At 46.5% G+C, this 20,961-nt stretch overlaps 1 protein-coding gene across 5 annotated transcripts in view; it reads left to right on the top strand.

Annotated features, from left to right (window-relative positions):
• LOC141103386 (coagulation factor XIII B chain-like) overlaps positions 1-20,961 on the top strand; it is a 1,015,098-nt gene that overhangs the window by 601,025 nt on the left and 393,112 nt on the right. For all 5 annotated transcript variants that reach the window (XM_073592904.1, XM_073592906.1, XM_073592905.1 and 2 more), the window contains one exon: positions 4,748-4,798. In XM_073592904.1, the coding sequence (XP_073449005.1) occupies positions 4,748-4,798 (51 nt within the window). The remainder of the gene's footprint in view (positions 1-4,747; positions 4,799-20,961) is intronic.

Consider the following 20,961-nt stretch of genomic DNA (forward strand, 5'->3'; position numbering starts at 1 on the left):
ATCCGTATATCCATATATCATAGGTCCTTAGCCATGCATCTTGTAAATGCAGCTAGATGCTGTATACCCCCTAAGTGGGGATCTACCCAGACTATCTGAATGGTTTCATTGCATTTGACAAACAGCTGATATGGAGGAGCTGATCTACACAATGCCTTGAAAAAGTATTCATACCCTTTGAAATTTTCCACATTTTGTCATATTACAACCAAAAATGTAAATGTATTTTATTGGGATTTTATGTGATGGACCAACACAAAGTGGCATCTAATTGTAAAGTGGAAGGAAAATCCCAGGACGAAGTCGCACTGATGAAACGCGTCGGAACGTGGCTGTATGGCAACCTGAAGTGACCTTTACGCATCACCGGAAGTGACACTCCGTGTGTTTTGACGGGTTGATCGGGTGAGATTCTGTGTTTAACCTACAGTGGGGACGGAAATTATTTAGACCCTTACATTTTTCACTCTGTTATATTGCAGCCATTTGCTAAAATCATTTAAGTTCATTTTTTTTCCTCATTAATGTACACACAGCACCCCATATTGACAGAAAAACACAGAATTGTCAACATTTTTGCATATTTATTAAAAAAGAAAAACTGAAATATCACATGGTCCTAAGTATTTAGACCCTTTGCCATGACACTTATATTTAACTCAGGTGCTGTCCATTTCTTCTGATCATCCTTGGGATGGTTCAACACTTTCGAGTCCAGCTGTTTTTGATTATACTGATTGGACTTGATTAGGAAAGCCACACACCTGTCTATATAAGACCTTACAGCTCACAGTGCATGTCAGAGCAAATGAAAATCATGAGGTCAAAGGAACTGCCTGAAGAGCTGAGAGACAGAATTGTGGCAAGGCACAGATCTGGCCAAAGTTACAAAAAAATTTCTGCTGCACTTAAGGTTCCTAAGAGCACAGTGGCTTCCATAATCCTTAAATGGAAGGCCAGAACCCTTCCTAGAGCTGGCCGTCCAGCCAAACTGAGCTATTGGGGGAGAAGAGCCTTGGTGAGAGAGGTAAAGAAAAACCCAAAGATCACTGTGACTGAGCTCCAGAGATGCAGTCGGGAGATGGGAGAAAGTTGTAGAAAGTCAACCATCACTGCAGCCCTCCACCAGTCGGGGCTTTATGGCAGAGTGGTCCGACAAGCTTGCTTTATATGCCAAACACGAGAGTATGAGGCAAATAATGCTGGGGAGTTTACATCCAACTGGAGAAGTGGAGACACGGTGTTGATCACATGGTGCAGTGTCAGATCCGTCTATCAACTGAATATCTATCACGGAGATACCACCCAGTAGTATTAGTATCACAGCATATGGACTATCTTTTTAGTGTTTGCACAGTACCACTCACTGGGTGTGTAATATATATGTTTGTGTTATCACAGTTTTCATATCTTGCCATAGATTTTCAATAGGATTTAGGTCTGGACTTGGACTGGGCCATTCTAACACATGAATATGCTTTTGATCTAAACCATTCCACTGTAGCTCTGGCTGTATGTTTAGGGTCGTTGTCCTGCTGGAATGTCAATCTCTGCCCCAGGCTCAAGTCTTTTGCAGACTCTAACAGGTTTTCTTCTAAGATTGCCCTGTATTTGACTCCATCCATTTTCCCATCAACTCTGACCAGCTTCCCTGTCCCTGCTGAAGAAAAGCATCCCCACAACATGATGCTGCCACCGCCATGTTTTACAATGGGGATAGTGTGTTCAGGGTGATGTGCAGTGTTAGTTTTCTGCCACACATAGTGTTCTGCCTTTAGGCCAAAAAGTACAATTTTGGTTTATCTGACCAGAGCACCCTCTTCCACAAAGAATAAAAGAAAAGTAGCGGTGCGCTAATAAGCAAAGGGTTTTTTTTTTTTATAGATATATATATATATATATATATATATATATATTTGTGATAAATTGTGATTCATATTTTGATGAAGCTGTCACTAGTGTGCTCCCACAAAAAACAGTATAAAAATGTAAGCGTGACAGCGCTGCAATGATAATATAAGATACAACTTTCCAGGGATAATGCAAATATAAAGAATATGAAAAAAAAATGATGCAAGAAAGTCCCACAAGAAACAATATGGAAAATAAAGATGAAATAGCGCTGCAATGATAATGCTGCAATAATAAATGGTTTACCAAAAAAAAAAAAAACTTTCCAGTGATAATGCAATATATAAAAAAAAAAAAAAAATAGTGATGCAAAAAAGTCCAGTATTCAATATCAAGAAATCCTCCACAGTGATGATTCTTCTAACAAAACTTTATCCTGAGTGTTCCCACCACCACATGTAATGGCCGCTCACCTCCTTTGTGACCCCTAGGGGTCAAATACTCCTTTGCACTCAGTGCCAATAAGCCTTTCAAGGAATCCTCTGTAATCTTTAATCAAACGACACCATCAATGGCTGACAATGACTGACAGTCTCATCCGCTGTACTGCTTTCACGTTTTAAGACCAGTATTGTGGAAATACCTATGAACAAACAAGAAAAAGTGCCTCCTATAGTGCAGTATCCGAGGGGTTAAATAATACCCCAGTTAGCAATAAACTCACATTTATTAAAACGATTAAAAGCATGGAAAATACAATTGAGAACAGTCCACCGCCAGGCTCCATCTCTACTAGTTTCTCCACTTCCCACGTGGCTTCATCTGGTGGAGATCCTCCAGATGAAGCCACGTGCGCCCCGTGCCGCCAATTTTGCGCACAGAAGCGAACGCATAAGTTAGTCGCACCCGCATATGAAAACAGTGTTCAAACCACACATGAGGTATTGCTGCGATCGTTGGAGTGAGAGCAATAATTCTAGCACAAGACCTCCTCTGTAACTCAAAACTTGTAACCTGTAGAAACTTTTAAACTTCGACGATGGAGATTTTTAAGTGCCAAAGTTTGTCGCCATTCTACGAGCGGGCGCAATTTTGAAGCATGAAATATTGGGTATCAATTTACTTGGCGTAACTTTATCTTTCACAATATAGAAAAAAATTGGGCTAACTTTATTTTAGTCTTCTTTTTTAATTAAAAAAAAGTGTATTTTTTGGGTAGGCGCTTCCCATGGGGGCACTGTGGTGTGGTTCAGGTGTGAATTCCAATTTCACTGAGTTCTATAGGAACTCTTCTGAATCGCACATTTGTTCAGAAATCAGTTCAGGACTTCAGCACGGATTGCTCGCCTACTACAGGAGTTGTGACACCCTTTATCTACTATGTATTGGCCAGCGCTGAAATCACTGCTGTGAAAATTCGTATCAGAACCTCATCAAAAAACGCATCTGAATCACTGAACAAATGCTTTTTTTATTCACAGAGAAAATGGACATACAATTTGCATCGGACATGTGTGAACTCAGCCCGAGGGCTCCTAGATGTTGCCCCAAGAAGCAGATGTAACTCATTTTACATGCAAAACGCTGCTGTTTGCATGTAGCTGCACACAGAGCAGTTAACCACGATTACAGACAGATGTCTGAGCCTGGCTTCTGCTGACTGCATCCAGGTTCAGACATCTTTCTCTAACTGCAGGTAACTGTACTGTCTGCATCTACATGCAAACAGTGGAAGTCACTGTCAGCCTGTTATGAGTTCAACCACTTGCCGCCCACTGTATAGCAAAATGACAGCGGCAAAGTGGTTGTGTTCTCCTGAGCGGATGTCATATGATGTGATCAGGATAACAGAGCCGGCGTGCGCCTGCATCGATCGGAGGTGCTGTGTGTCAGTCTGACGCACCACAACTCTGATCGTGGTATGGAGCTTCTGACAGAGACTTCTTACCACGTGATCAGCTGTGACCAATCACAGCTTATCACGTGAATTAGGAAGCGCCAGTAAATGGCTTTCCTCAGTTCACGCTGACAGGGAGAGCCGCCGATCGGGGGTCTATGCTGATAATCCGCACATTGATTATCAGCACAGCCCGCATCAAAAGGTGCCCATCAGCTGCCAATCAGTGCCCATCACCTGCCAGCCTGTCCCCCTCTATAAACACCTGTCAGTGCCCATAAAACTGCCGATCAGTGCCCACAAAAGTGCCAAAAAAGTGCCAATCAGTGCCCCATCAGTAATGCCTGTCAGTGCCCCATCAAAGTGCCACTTGGTAATGCCTGTCAGTAGCTCATCAGTGCTGCCTATCCAGTGCCACCTATTAGTGCCGTCAATTAGTGTGTTTTTTTTTTTTTCAAAAATTGTCTTTTTTCGTTTACAGCGCAAAAAGTAAAAAACGCAGAGGTGATCAAATACCACCAAAAGAAAGCTCTATTTGTGGGAAGAAAGTGATAAAAATTTAGTTGGGGTACAGTGTTGTATGACTGCGCAATTGTCATTCAAAGTGCGACAGCGCTGAAAGTTAAAAATTGTCCTGGGCAGGAAGGGGCGAAAGTGCCTGGGATTGAAGTGGTTAAATAGGCTGAGTGGCTGCTGTCATTTGCATGCACCAATCATTCCAGAAGATTCTTGCAGCTGGCATCTGGTGGCTGCATGTAAACAGCCATGTGAAAGGGGTCTAACTTTACATGCAAAATAAGATTAAAGAATTACAAAAAAACTCTTCAATAAAGAATCATGATTATATGACATAAGTGATATATAACATGTGATAATCCATGTATTTTAATTGCATGTGCAATGCTAAATATTGTTTTCCCCTTGTTGGTAATCCTTTTTGTATCCTTCCTTTTACAGTAGATGTAGATTTCAGCTGATGAATTTTATTTTATTTTTCAGATGAAAAAAATGAAAAGTTTTCACCTTCCCTTGATTTGAACAGTCCAAAAGGTATATTTTTAGTTATCTAAACAGCACATAAATGTCTTAATATGTGCCCAGTTTAACTGACAATGAATGTACTGTACTCAGTTATTGTATGTGGGATTTTTTTTACTGAATACACATTACACTATCCACCTGAATATGACCAGTTCCTGACATGAACATTATATTTAATATCACTGAAAACCATGTTTCTAGAAGTGCCTCCCACACCCTTCATAGTTGCCAACATTGCAAAAAAAAAATTCAGGACACTTTTTTGCATGTAGGTGGAACCTTGCTATAATTAGGGGGCATGGCATTCTTTTGTAGGCGGGGCATACCGTATCAGAAAAATGTGGTGCGCAATGGGCGTGGTTTGCGCGGGATAGTGGGCGTGTCTTGAATGGGCGTGGCTCGGAAGGGGTGTGGTATGAGATGAATGAGGGATGGAGGAAGAAAGAAAGAGGGAGAGAAAGAAAGAGATTAAGAGGGATGGAGTGGGCCCAGATCCTACACAACAGCAGAAATATGTGTATTCCAGAAAGTTTAACAAATCAGCAGATAAAGATACTCCAAACACCTGGTGCTGGCGCTTCAATCATCCTGGCACCATGGTTGTTATGGTGTCAGGATGATTGAAGTGCATTATTTCTATTATTACATTGTAATATAGAATGAAATGATTTAACTCCCCATAATGCAGAATCAGTGGAAGCCTTGAGCGTGTCACCTGCCACGTCGCCTGCCACCAGATGTCATCAGGTGTCCCCAGCGGAGTCCCCCCTTACATCAGGCATTTCCAGCTGACTCCTCCCTTACATCAGGCATTGCCAGCTGAGTCTCCCCTTACATCAGACATTGCCAGCGGAGTCCCCCCTTACATCAGACATTGCCAGCGGAGTCCCCCTTTACATCAGACATTGCTAGCGGAGTCCCCCTTACAATAAACATTGCAGCAGAGTCCCCCCTTACATCAGACATTGCCAGTGGAGTCCCCCCTTACATCAGACGTTGCCAGCGGAGTCCCCCCTTACATCAGACGTTGCCAGCGGAGTCCCCCCTTACATCAGACATTGCCAGCGGAGTCTCCCCTTACATCAGACATTGCCAGCGGAGTCCCCCCTTACATCAGACACTGCCAGCGGAGTCCCCCTTTACATCAGACATTGCTAGCGGAGTCCCCCTTACAATAAACATTGCAGCAGAGTCCCCCCTTACAATAAACATTGCAGCAGAGTCCCCCCTTACATCAGACATTGCCAGCGGAGTCCCCCCTTACATCAGACGTTGCCAGCGGAGTCCCCCCTTACATCAGACGTTGCCAGCGGAGTCCCCCCTTACATCAGACGTTGCCAGCGGAGTCCCCCCTTACATCAGACGTTGCCAGCGGAGTCCCCCCTTACATCAGACGTTGCCAGCGGAGTCCCCCCTTACATCAGACGTTGCCAGCGGAGTCCCCCCTTACATCAGACGTTGCCAGCGGAGTCCCCCCTTACATCAGACGTTGCCAGCGGAGTCCCCCCTTACATCAGACGTTGCCAGCGGAGTCCCCCCTTACATCAGACGTTGCCAGCGGAGTCCCCCTTTGCATCAGACGTTGCCAGCGGAGTCCCCCCTTACATCAGACGTTGCCAGCGGAGTCCCCCCTTACATCAGACATTGCCAGCGGAGTCCCCCCTTACATCAGACATTGCCAGCGGAGTCCCCCCTTACATCAGACATTGCCAGCGGAGTCCCCCCTTACATCAGACGTTGCCAGCAGAGTCCTGTCCTTACACCAGGCATCCCCAATGGAGCCCCCCCTTTCCTTACATCAGGCATTCCCAGCAGTGGAGACTCTCTCCGCTGCCATTACTAAATAGAATGGGACAAAATAGCTAGGTGGCTGCCAATAGCAATTGAGCTGCGGCGCCGCCCACCCCCACCCCTTCCCACATCAGGTCACAGACAGGTGGCAGCGGGGCGGGAGGTGGGCGGTGCCACAGCTCAAATTCTATTGGCAGCCACCCGGCCATTGCTAAACAGTAATTTGGTCTTTGGGAAAATGGCGGCCGGTGGAGACATTGTCTCCATCGGCCACAGACCTCTAGCGGCGACGGCGGTGAAAAAAACAAAAAACAAAATCGGTAAAATAAGGATTTCCTGGGACATTTCCCGGGAATGGCTAAATACGGGAAAAGGGTCTAAATCCCGGGAATGTCCCGGGAAATTCGTGACAGTTGGTAAGTATGACCTTTACCAAAGGCTGTAAAACTTTTGTACTAACCATGCAGGGCCCTTTAACTCCATTTCCCACAACTCTCTGGGTTCCTGGGAAAACTAAAATCCTCAGCTCCCTCCCTTCAGCTGCTCATAGAGACCACACCTGTTTAGGCAGAGGTAGCTGGGCAAGTGATCTGCAGCCAGGTGAGTGGCCCTTCACTGTCAGAACCGGTATGTGAGAAGAGCCCAGTAGCACACAGCTTCTCAGGAAGACCCAGATACTGTTGGGATCCCTTCCCCAATTGATGCCAGAGCACTGCAGTTCCAGTAGGTTAGCCCTATGTTTTTGCACATCCTTGGATCCCGTCATGTATTCACCTGTGATACTATATCTACCGTGGACATTGCGGTTTATGAAGATAATCACAAGTAATGGTGCTATGTACTGTTTTACTTTAAGTTGTTACTAAACCCAGGACTCTGCATTCACAGTACACAGAACATGGAAATGCAATTTTTAGTAAACTGCTAAATGCCTTTTTTCATCAGCAGTATATAGCAGTCTTGTGACTTACAGTATCTCACAAAAGTGAGTACACCCCTCACATTTTTGTAAATATTTTATATCTTTTCATGTGACAACACTGAAGAAATTACACTTTGCTACAATGTAAAGTAGTGAGTGTACAGTTTGTATATCAGTGTAAATTTGCTGTCCCGTCATAACTCAACACACAGCCATTAATGTCTAAACCACTGGCAACAAAAGTGAGTACACCCCTAAGTGAAAATGTACAAATTGGGCCCAATTAGCCATTTTCCCTCCCCAGTGTCATGAGACTCGTTAGTGTTACAAGGTCTCAGGTGTGAATGGGGAACAGGTGTTGATAATTTGATGTTATCGCTTTCACTCTCTCATAATGGTCACTGTAAGTTCAACATGGCCCCTCGTGGCAAAGAACTCTCTGAGGATCTGAAAAAAATAATTTTTGCTCTACATAAAGATGGCCTAGGCTATAACAAGATTGCCAAGACCCTGAAACTGAGCTGCAGCACGGTGGCCAAGACCATACCGCGTTTAACAGGACAGGTTCCACTCAGAACAGGCCTCACCATGGTCAACCATAGAAGTTGAGCACACGTGCTCAGCATCAAATCCAGAGAATGTCTTTGGGAAATAGACATATGAATGTTGCCAGTAGGGATGAGCCGAACCCCCCCACCCCCACCCCGATTCGGTTCATACCAGAACATCCGAACATGCAAAAAAGTTCGTTTAAACACGCAAACACCATTAAAGTCTATGGGACATGAACGTGAAAAATCAAAAGTGCTAATTTTAAAGGCTTATATGCATGTCTTTGCCCTAAAAAGGTGTTTGGGGACCTGGGTCCTGCCCCAGGGGATATGCATCAATGCAAAAAAAGTTTTAAAAAAAAACTGAAATTTTTTCGGGAGCAGTGATTTTAAGAATGCTTAAAGTGAAACAATAAAAATGAAATATTCCTTTAGCCTGGTTTCACACATGTGCGGTGCGAATTGAAGCTCAGGTTTCACTGGGGAGATAACAATCTCCTGTTCAACGGATTCATTGCGTTTTTGCTCAGGATTAGAGAGCAGGGAGAGGGGGAGGGAGGGGGGGGGGAGGGGGGGGGGGGGAGAGGGGGAGGTGTAGTGAGGAGAAAGAGAAAATCCTTGTTCAGAACGCAATGCATCTGCGAATCAGATGCGTTCCCATAGGAGATAATAGGCTTGTAGTTCGCACCGCAATGCCCAAAAAACACACACGTTTTTTGTGCAATGCGCAGTGCGAATGCAACGCACATATGTGAACCAGATACATTCATATGAATGTATTTTAAAATGTCCTGCGAATTAGATGCGGTGTAAGCCGCATCTAATTCGCATAGGTGTGAACCCGGGCTTAAATATTGTGCCTGGGGGGTGTCTATAGTATGCCTGTAAAGTGGCGCAGTTTTCCCGTGTTTAGAACAATACCACAGCAAAATGACATTTCTAAAGGAAAAAAATTGAAAAAAAGTTATGAGTTCCCCCTCCAGTCCATTACCAGGCCCTTTGGGTCTGGTATGAATATTAAGGGGAACCCTGAACCAAAAATTTTTTAAAAATTGCGTGGGGGTCCCCCCAAAATCCATTCCAGGTCCTTCAGGTCTGGTATGGATTTTAAGGGGAACCCTGCGCCAAAATAAAAAAAATTAAAGGAATATTTCATTTTAATCCAACACTGCTTGCGGCTGTAATGTATTGTCGGGTCCCGGCAATATACATGAAAATCATTGAGAAAAACGGCATGGGTCCACCCCCCCTCCCCCCAGCCCATTACCAGGCTCTTTGGGTCTGGTATGGATATTAAGGGGAACCCTGCACCCAAATTTTTTTTTAAAAATAGCGTGGGCACTATATACTCTGAACAGAAGTATATATACTATACGGCCTGCCCTAAATACTCTGCAGAAAATTGGGCCTTAGGTGTTGGTGGTGCCAGAACACTATAACCCCTCACAGTTACTCTTGTGCGCAGGAACAGGCCCTGCTGCTAAATATCATTTCAAAAATTGTAATTACATGCCCCTGTTAAACAGGGGAAGAAAAATTTGGCCTTAGGAGGTGGTGGTGGTGGTGCTGCCACAACACTAACCCCTCACAGACACTCTTGTTGGGTGCAAGAACAGGCCCTTTTGTGAAATATTTGATCAAAAATTGTAATTACATGCCCCTGTTAAACAGGGGCAGAAAAATTGGGCCTTAGGCAGTGGTGCCCTAAACCAAAAATATTGTTGGAAGCTAGCATCATCAAGATTGAGGAGGAATAGGATAGTCACTCAGCATAGGCAGTCTTCAAGGGATCCCACAGCCTTAGAAAAATCAGTTACATCAGCATCAGGTGCTTGATAGCTGCTGCTGATCCAAGACTGATTTATTTTTATGAATATGAGCCTATCAACGGAGTCTGTGGACAGGCGCACTCTATGATCCGTTACAAATCCTCCAGCAGAACTAAATGTGCGTTCAGAAAGAATGCTGGATGCAGGAAAGGCCAGTAGCTCAATTGCATATTGAGCAAGTTCTGGTCAGTGGTCCATCCTCAGGACCCATTAACCCAGTGGATGGTCTGTTGGAAAGGTCTCCAAGTCTGCTCTTGCCCCAAGATATTCCTGTACCATGTAATGCAGACGCTGGCGATGGTTGCTTGAACCGATCAGACCTTGGCGCTGAGGACTGAAAAATTGTCTAAAGGCATCGGTCAGCCGGCCACCTTCACCGCTCTTCCTCTGACTGAACGAAGCCTCAGCAACATGTTGTCCAGCACCAGGAAATTTTAACCTCCCAGGGTCTGGAAACGCATTGCACAAACCTTTCTTCATGGCCCCGAAGAGGCTTCATCCCCTGCTCCCTCTGTGAAGGCAGGATGAGTTCTGCAACCTTACCCCTGTAACGTGGATCAAGAAGGGTTGCCAGCCAGTAATGATCCCTATACTTGATACCACCAATCCTAGGGTCCTTTTGCAGGCTTTGCAGAATCAGGGAGGCCATGCAGCATAAGTTTGCAGACGCATTTGATTGTGGGTCCTCTGGGTCAATGAGGATGACGTTATCAGAAACTACTCCTCCCAACCACGTACAACTCCTTGGGTTTCTAGGAACTAAAAACCATCCCTTGAAGACTGCTGCTAAGTGTTATCCTCCACATCCATGCTGACACAATCCTCCTCCTCTTCCTGTGTGTTTGGCAGGCCCACAGGAATGCTATCTGGATAAAGGGGGCCTTGAGAGGTTAGGAAGTCCTCCTCTTCCTCCTGCTGTTCTGCCTCAAGTGCCCTGTCCATTATTCCATGAAGCATGTGCTCCAACAGGAAGACAAGAGGGACAGTATCACTGATGCATGCATTGTCGCTGCTCACCATCCTCATGATCTCCTCAAATTTAGACAGGACAGTGCATGCATCCTTGATCAGTAGCCACTGGCGTGGCGAAAAAAAGCCAAGCTCCCCTGACCCTGTCCTGGTCCCATACTCACACAGGTACTCATTGATGGCCCTCTGCTGCGAGTGCAGCTGCTGCAGCATTGCCAACATTGAGTTCCACCTGGTGGGCATGTCACAAATGAGGCGCTTGGTGAGCAGGTTGCATTCCCTTTGAATGTCAGCCAGCCGAGCACTGGCATTGTAGGATCGGCGGAAATGACCACATACTTTTCTGGCCTGCCTCAGGAGATCCTGTAAGCCTGGGTACCTGCTCAAGAACCGCTGCACCACCAAATTCAGGATGTGTGCCAAACATGGGACATGGGTCAAGTGTCCCTGTCGGAGGGTGGGGAGAAGGTTGATGCCATTGTCGCATACAACCATTCCTGGCTAAGGCTGGCATGGTGTCAATCACTTCTTAGACTGCCCGTGCAGAGCTGACAGAATCTCTGCCCCAGTGTGGCTCCTGTCCCCTGAGCAAACCAACTCAAGCACCGCATGGAATCTTTTTTTGCCTGAGTGCTTGCGCAGGCCCTTGACCGCTTACGGAGCACCGCTGGTTCAGAGGAGAAATCTGAAGAGGCCATAGAGGAAGAAGAGGAGGAGGGGGTGGAGGAGAGAGCTGTGGCAGAATGACCACTAGCATTTTGGAGGCATAGTGGCAGAACAAGCTCCAACAACACTGAACCCTGTCCTGCATCCTTCCCAGCTGCCAGCAGAATTACCCAGTGCACCGTGAAGGAAAGGTAACGTCCCTGCCCATGCCTGCTAGACCATGAGTCAGCGGTAATATGCATCTTACTGCTGACCGCCCTGTCCAACAAGGTTAAAACATTGCCTTCCACATGCCGGTAGAGAGCCGGAATGGCCTTCAATAAAAAGAAATGGCGTTTTGGAACCTACCACTGAGGTACAGCACATTCCACAAACTCACAAAGGGGGGCAAAATCTACCAGCTGAAAATGCAGCAGTTGCAGTGCTAGCAATTTGGCCAAGCTAGCATTCAGACACTGAGCATGTGGATGGCTGGGACTGAATTTCTTTTTATAGTTTAGCAACTGGGATAGGGAAATTTGCCTGCTAAAATCAGATGGAGGTGTACTGATAGCAGATTGGCTGCAAGTACTTGGGACAACTATTGCTATACCTTCCTTCCTTCCTTCCTTTCAGTGCAGGTTTTTGAGAGGACTGGAGGTATAGTGGGGTTGGAGATCCCAGATGAGGAGCAAGGAGAAGTCCGCCTTTTTCTTTGATGTGGGTCTTTCAAGTGCTGTTACCAACAGACTGCATGGGAGGTCGTTAGATGTCTGGTCAAGCATGTGGTGCCCAAGCGGCTGCTGTTCTGGCCATGCTTGATCCTCTCCAGACATGGGTTGCAAACAGCAAAGGTGCGATCTGCTGCACACGAGTCAAAAAAGGCCCACACCAAGGAACTTTTCAAAATCAGCAGGGAGTCAGCAGCGCCCTGCACCTGCGGAGTTCTGCAGTGTGATACAGTAGGGTGGCTGCCCTTAAGCTGCCCCCTAGAGGACATCCCGCCTCATTGGAGTTGTGCCTCCTCCTCTCTTCTGTCAGGCACCCAAGGAGTCAGTGACCTCATCAACCCCTCCCTCCTCGTCACTGGAGCAAACTTGGCAGTATGCTGCGGCTGGGGGAACATGACTGCCAGTTTCTTGTCCTTCTTAGGCACCCCCTCTCTCTAGGCTCACGTTACTCCCTTTCTCAAACTGGGAACCAAGATCGGAGCCTTCTAATCACCGCGCATCCTCCATCAGCATGTACCAGACACTGTGGTCGAATAGATGAATAGATCGGGGGACTCCTCCGTTCATGATGGTGGGGCTACGGAAGGAGTGACTGGACAAGGAGCCGGTGGAATAGGCCGCTTTGGCAGCTGCATTGGAAGGCAAACTACTCTGAGCCTTGGTGGCAGAGGATGAGGAGGATGAGGAGGGCTTTGTTATCCACTCCACTGTGGACTGTAGACACAGAGCCTGCTTGCCCTCTTTTAGTGGCCTGTGAGCGTCTGCCTCTCCTTAGTGGCCTTCCGGACATGAAGTATATTTTGTTTGGCAACACCACACTGCACTGTATTGTGTAGATATACGTTACATTGGATGCTGCAGAATATATATTATATATATATATATATATATATATATATATATATATATATATATATATATATATATATATATTAATTATAATGATATTGGGCAGTGGCTTCACTAGGGTCGGTGTCACTCGGTGCGATAAAACATGGTGTCACCCCCCACTCCACTAACTATAGTCGCCCCCCCAATCAGTGCAGACCCTCTACGAAGTAAAAACCCCCTCCATCAGTATAGACCCCCCTCAGTATAGACCCCCCTCCATTAGTACAGACCCCCCCAGAACAAACCACCCCCCTCCATAACAAACCACTTCCCCTCCAGTACTCCATTAGTGCAGACCTCCCCCCAGAACAAACCACCCCCCTCCATTAGTACAGACTCCCCCCTCCAGAACAAACCACCCCCTCCTCCATTAGTACAAACCAGCCCCCTCCATTAGTACAGACCCCCCAAAACAAACCACCTACCTCCATTAGTACAGACCACCCCCCTCCATTAGTACAGAACCCCCCCGAACAAACCACCCCCTCCATATGACATAGCTATGACCAGCAGCATAAACCAACCTCACCAGCAAGCCCCTCCCTCACAACATCTCACTTCAGGTGGCGAACAAACCACCCCCTCCATTAGTACAGAGCCCCCCAGAACAAACCACCCCCCTCCATTAGTACAGAGCCCCCCAGAACAAACCACCCCCCTCCATTAGTACAGACTCCCCCCCCATTAGTACAGACCCCCCAAAACAAACCACCTCCCTCCATTAGTACAGACCACCCCCCTCTATTGGTAAAGACCCCCCCAGAACAAACCACCACCCCCTCCATTAATACAGACCCCCCAGAACAAACCACCCCCTCCATTAGTACAGACCCCCCCAGAACAAACCACCCCCCTCCATATGATATAGCTGTGACCAGCAGCATAAACCAACCTCATCAGCAAGCCCCCCCTCACAACATCTCACTTCAGGCGGCAGCGGAGGACACCCCCCCAACCTCAAGCCGACACCCCCGGCCCGTTACCGCACCAGCTTGGGCGGCTCAGGTACACAGAACACCCGGGTTGGCTGCTGAAGAGGAGAGGACAGTGTGCAGCCGCGCTGCCCGGGTGGAGAGCAGATCGAGACGGGAGTGAGAGACAGAGGAGGAGAAGAACACATGTCAGGCACGGTCGTGGTGCTGGAGGTGTGTCCCGGCCAAAGGGACATGCCTCCACAGGGAGCCAGGGCTTTCATTACCCTTGGGATGGTGTCACCCCACTAGTGGGTGGCACCCGGTGCGGACCTCACCCCCCGCCCCTGTCTAGCAACACCACTGATATTGGGGTGTTTAGCTCAAGTGGATAGATGCAGTTTGGTACAGTGAGTCCACATCAGACAGGCACTTATAGTTAAGGCCCTGGTAGCCCACGTTTATTAAAGAGATAAACAAAAGTCCATCCAGGAATCCCACGCAGGGGTATAACTTCATTTGGCACTCATAAATGAAAACATACTAAGCCACCTGGCTCTCTTGTCAGCAGTTCCTCTGCTTGCTCTCAACAGAGTTCATTCTTTCCAGCCCCCTGGACTCACTGGCTTCCCGACTCTCAAGGCTGGCCAGCCTTTCCCAGTCCCTGGGCAAAGAATCCCCCTTACACGGGCTACAGTCTCCCACAGGGCAGACCACTCTCCAGACACAGGTCTGTCTTCACAGAGCAGCAGCAAGCTGCCCACACTCCACCTTCCTCCACTCTCTGCTCTCACCAGTCCCTCGTTATATGGGCTGTGTGAACCTAGGCACACAACCTGCTGGCTATCCATAAGACCTAGACCCAGGCAGTGGCGGAAGTATAGGGGTCGCTGAGGTCGCCATGGCGACTGGGCCCCATGTTGGAGGGGGCCCTTGAGGGCCCCCCTGTTTATCTTGATAGGAGGAGCGGCTTAAATCGATCTCCCCAATCGTCGGCTGAACTGTAATCAGGCACTGGGCGGGGAGCTTGTCACACTGTTCTAAAGTGAAAGCAGTGTGTGCTGTGCTCTTTGTCTCCCCCTACAGTGCAGTACCCGGCAGGAAGAGGTGAGGTAAAGCACTGCCGTTTTTTAAAAGGCTTTCTGTACGTGTGTGTTCTTATATGTGTGTTTATATGTGTGTTCATGTATGTGTTTGCATGCATTTATGTGTGTATTTATATATGTATATGTGTTTGTGTGTGTATATACAGTATATGCGTGTGTATATTATGTGTGTGTTTATCTATGTGTGTGTGTTTAGATGCAGTGGTGGCCCATGCATTAAGGGCGCACGGGCACCGCCCCCTCTCTCCAGCCACCCCCTCTATCACCAATAGATAGATTCATGCACTGTTTTGATGTATGTATGCACATTTTATGTATGCACGTTTAATCCTGACACCCTATATGTGTACAATCAGGACTGATTTTTTTTTTCTTGCTCGTTCAAAGTACCAGCAACAAAATGCTGTTCCTCTGAAAAGCGATCCATGCTCAGATCACTTTTCAGAGGCATTTGTTGCAATATGTTGCCTCCTGACCACCTGTTTTAACCCCTTAAAGTGATTGTAAAGGTTTTTTTTTTTAAATAACAAACAAGTCATACCTTCATTGTGCAGTTAGTTTTGCACAGAGTGGCCCCGAACACCGACTTCTGGGGTCCCTCGACAGCTCTCGCAGCTCCTCCTCTTATCAGACATCCCCCTAGGAAAAGCGCTGTCCAGGGTCAGGGGGGCCCTTCATGATTTCTTGCATCGGGGCCCTGAAGGTTTTAGTTACGCCACTGGACCCAGGGTTGGAGATTCTGTCCCACCCAAGACTCTAAAGAATCTCCAAACTACAGAGTCCCATCTGAAGATAGTAAAATCCGGAGAAAGCTGCCAGAGCAGATTTCTCCTCTCAATAATTGCTCTGTAGCCTTGCAGTCCCCTGACATGCAAACTGTTTCCTTATTAACCACTTGCCAACCGGCCCATAGCTGAATGACGGCTACAGGGTGGTTGCATAACTCTGGGAGGGCATATAGTGACTTACTCCCAGAATTCCGCTCTTGCGCGCCCCCTGGGGCACGCACCTGAGAACATCCGTGACCGGACCCGGCGCATCACGAATCACGGTAAATGGCCACATGATCGCTCCGTCAACATGTCATGACGCCGGTTCCTCTCTCCCCTCTGTGTACCGATCGGTACAGTGTGAGAGGAGAGGGGGAGAGATCAGATGGCAGCAGTGCTGTGGGCTGGATCTGTAGTGCCCACAGCGCTGCTCTGTGACAATTGCAGTCACATCCAGGCATCCATGCTCAGCAATACTCTGCAATACCCGGCCATAGCCAGCCATGCTCGGCCATAGCCAGCCATGCTCGGCCATAGCCAGCCATGCTCGGCCGTACTCGGCCTCTGTATGTGGCTAGGCTGTCGAAGTCTCACACATGTGGTATCGCCGTACTCAGGAGGAGTAGGAGAATCTATTTTGGGGTGTCATTTTTGGTATGTACATGTTATGTGTTAGAAATATTGTATAAATCGACAACTTTGTGTAAAAAAAAAAAAAAAAACGCATGTTCTAAACACTTCCCGCCCGCCGTCATATGACGCCCTTGACTTTGTGTGGGGATATCTGAATGATGCTTGCAGCTACATCCATCATTCAGATATCAGCTTTTTTAGCCGGCGATTCCCTACACCATAAGAAAGATCATAGCGGCTGTTCAACTGCTTGATCATTCTTACGGGAGGCGGGAGGGGACTCCCCCCCCCCCCCCCCCTCCCGTCGCCCTCCGGTGCATCTACCGACTCAACTCTACGATCAAAGCCAGGATCTTTTTTTTTTTTTTTTTTTTTTAATTTCCCAGCCTAGAGGTGAGATGTGGGGTCTTGTTGACTCCATATCTCACTGTAAAAGGGACCTGTCATGCCATATTCCTATTACAAGGGATGTTCACATTCCTTGTAATAAGAATAAAAGTGATCAAAAAATGTATTTTTTGGAAAAAAGTGTCAAACTAAAATAAAGTAAAATGGGAAAAAAAAAATTATTTTAAAGCGCCCCTGTCCCTGTGTGCTCGCATGCAGAAGCGAACGCATACGTAAGTCCCGCTCTCAAATGAAAACAGTGTTCAAACCACACATGTGAGGTATCACTGCCAACGTTAGAGCGAGAGCAATAATTTTGGCCCTAGACCTCCTTCGTAACTCAAAACATGTAACCAGTAAAAAATTTTATAGCGTCGCCTATGGGGATTTTTAAGTAGCTAAGTTTGGCGAAATTCCACGAGCGTGTGCAATTTTGAAGGGTGACATGTTAGGTATCCATTTACTCGGCGTAACTTCATCTTTCACATTATGCAAAAACATTGGGCTAACTTTACAGTTTAGTTTTTTTTAAAGCACAAAAAACTTTTTTCTTCTAAAAATAACGCATTCGAAAAAATTGCTGCGCAAAAACCGTGCGAGATAAAAAGTTTCAACGAACACCATTGTATTCTCTAGGGTCTTTGCTAAAAAAAAAACATATATAATGCTTTGGGGTCCTATGTCATTTTCTAGCAAATAAATGATGATTTTTACATGTAGGAGAGAAATGTCAGAATTGGCCTGGGTGCTCCAGAACGCCTGAAGGTGCTCCGTGCATGTTGGGCCTCTGTATGTGGCCACGCTGTGTAAAAGCCTCACACATGTGGTATCATCATACTCAGGAGTAATAGCAGAATGTGTTTTGGGGTGTAATTTGTGGTATGCATATGCTGTGTGTGAGAAATAACCTGCTAATATGACAATTTTGTGGAAAAAAAATCTTGATTTTGCAAAGAATTGTGGGAAAAATTACAACTTCAAAAAAACTCACCATGCATCTTTCTAAATACCTTGGAATGTCTTTTTAAAAAAAAAAAAAAAAAAACGGTCATTTGGGGGTATTTGTACTTTTCTGGCATGTTAGGGTCTCAAGAAATTAGATAGGCCGTCAGTACTTCAGGTGTGATCAATTTTCAGATATTGGCACCATAGCTTGTGGACTCTAACTTTCACAAAGACCAAATAATGTACACCAATTTGTACTTATTTTTACCAAGGATATGTAGCAGTATAAATTTTAGCCAAAATTTATGAAGAAAAATTACTAATTTGCTACATTTTATAGCAAAGAAACATTCTATTTTTTTTTTTTTTTTTTACAGAATTTTCAGTCTTTTATTTTATAGCGCAAAAGATAAAAAACCCAACGGTGATTAAATATCACCAAAAGAAAGCTCTATTTGTGTGAAAAAAGGACAGAAATTTCATATGGGTACAGTGTTGTATGACTAAGTAATTGTCATTCAAAATGTGAGAGCACTGAAAGCTGAAAATTGGTCTGGTTAGGAAGGGGGTTTAAGTGCCCAGTGGTCAAGTGCTTAACCCCATTTTCCCAGAGACAGAGACTCTCACTATTACATATCCCCCCCCCCCATTTGTTTCGATCCGGAGGGAGGAACACCTGCACCTGTCATCATGGTTGGGACACTTCTGTGCTGGCTGTCAGCCACATAGGCCCAACCCTTTTTACGGGTGCGCTTCCAGGTACGTCCCACCCTGGATCTTAACAGGGTTCTATATTTCCCTATACTCAGCCTTCTCCCTCTTTTGGGGTCCCTGGGCTTATTCACTTTTCTTGGGGGAACTCTGCGTTCCCTGTCTTTGAACTCATTGACATCAGCTTTACCTTTCACTATAGGCTCTTCAGGCTCAAATACCCTTCTCTGGTTATCACCGGCAACCACATCATTATTAACAGCACCAACCATTAGCAGATCCTCAATTTTGAGATCACAACTTTTTATACCATTTTTAGCGTTTGTTAGGACCAGTCCTGAAGAGGGACCACATATAAGCGAGCGACTATACTCCATGGGACCATTGTCCAGCTCCACCTCACCTTTTGTCCAACACTCCATGGGCGGCTGTCCTAACAAAATGACACTGATCCAAGCCCAAACCATTCCTAACTATGATAACACTGACTGGTGTACCCATTACATTGCTACAGCAATCAATATTAGCGCTTTCTCCCACGGTGTCTCTGGGTACTTCAACCTGTACCTCCTGGCCAGTGATAGAAAGCATCTCTGCTACCTCTATTCTGGGCCCTTCCTTCTCAAGAGGTCCAGCGGGTGAGGCAGTATCTGCACCCTCCACCGACCACTGCTCAGCCACACCTCGGCCCACACCAGCAGAGATGTTTCTAGTCACTGCATCAGGTGGAGAGACCTCTGACATCTCAAACAGCTCTCCTGTTCGCCTTCCATACCGATCAATAGCTGGAAGTACTCTCACAGGGAATCTGAAGATCCTGTGCCAAATGGTTAACAAACATTAACCCCACCAATTCCCCTCTTGGCCGAGGTTTCTGAGCACCGCCTGTACCACCTGGCTCCACCTATTGGTACGACACAGCACCACCTGGTCCGACCGTGGTGGAGACACCCAAGTGTACAGTGAGTGCATTTTTGCCAACTCCATTTTAAGCATTTCAAGAAAAATTTCCGTCGTATCATCCGTCATCCGTCTATACATTCCATGTCTAAATGTGTGACCACTTTAGGGACCTTTCCCTTGTCTGAGACATGGAGGGGCTCATCAACTGTAGTTTGAGAGGTCGAGACCTTTGAAGAGACCTCCACTTCCCTGTAGGTACCCATCACCACAGCCTGTTGCTCCCCTGGAGCACTGTGAAATGCATGTCTCCTCTTCCCCTCTAACTCAACACCAATGAGCCTCTGCAGGTCAGCATTAGTCACATTGTCACCTTGACACTTGCCATTAGTTGCTGGGCTGTGGACATCCCATCTGCCATGTCTGCGCCCAGAACCGTTCCTTCAGACTGGAGGGCATCAGCCTTCGCAGGGGCTAACGTGCCCTTAAGCACCGGCCATTCTGCGATCCCTCCATTGGGCACAGCAGTTTTTCTGTCCACACCTTTGTTACACATCATTGCTTTGTAATTCCTTGTCACTTGGCCTAGTGCCACAAGTGCTTCCTTACACCAATCATCCTAGTCCCTTGTGGTTTCATCACCGGCGCTCCACAGCGCTTTATCAGCTGCTCTAGAAGGCCCCACAGGAACCTGGGATTTACTAGTCAAAACAGCAAAATTGTCACTTCCATCTACCTCACATTGTGACAATATTTTTTTACTCACATCACACTGAGAGATTGCATCCTTAACCAAGGCAAGGTGCAATACCCTATTTTGACCACCTTGCTCTGGTGGCGCTGCAGACACATCTAGCTTTGCACTTTTAGCTTTTGCATTCTGAATTATCCCCTTGTCAACTGAGTTACACTTAGGGTTGTGGAGCTGCGTCCACACACTCACTGTGTGACTCAGTCCCCCCTTGTTCCTCCAGCATAGGACCAGAGGCATCCTGGACAGCCTCTGGCTCCATCACATGGACACCTCCTGAGACTCCCATGGACAATCCTGTGCCTCTGCCTGTCACAGGAGATCTACTCCAATGATTGGTAGTGAACACATTACCAACCTCACTCTCAAATATGACATTACAAGAAATACATGTTTCTATGTCATTACAATCAACATCACCTTTACCAATAGTAACACTTTTGTCAGCATGACCATTAGCTTTTTTGTTGCGTGTAGACATAACTGCCATTTTTTGTGGGTTGTCTATGAGCCACCTCAGTCTCTGAGTGACTCCTCACAGCGCCCTCCATCTTTATCATCTTGGAAGTTTCCCTGGGCAACCCTGCAACAGCTGTCACTAGGAAACATGGCACCAGCACTGTTTTGGTCACTCCTAGTTCAATTTTCCCAGCCATATGCTGGATTATAGCAGGCACATGCAGAGTCCCCATGTCCTTTCCAGTCTTTAGCCCTGCGGCTAGTTGGGCT

The sequence above is a fragment of the Aquarana catesbeiana genome, linkage group LG07 (assembly GCF_042186555.1).
Source record: "Aquarana catesbeiana isolate 2022-GZ linkage group LG07, ASM4218655v1, whole genome shotgun sequence".
Taxonomy (NCBI): Eukaryota; Metazoa; Chordata; class Amphibia; order Anura; family Ranidae; genus Aquarana; species Aquarana catesbeiana.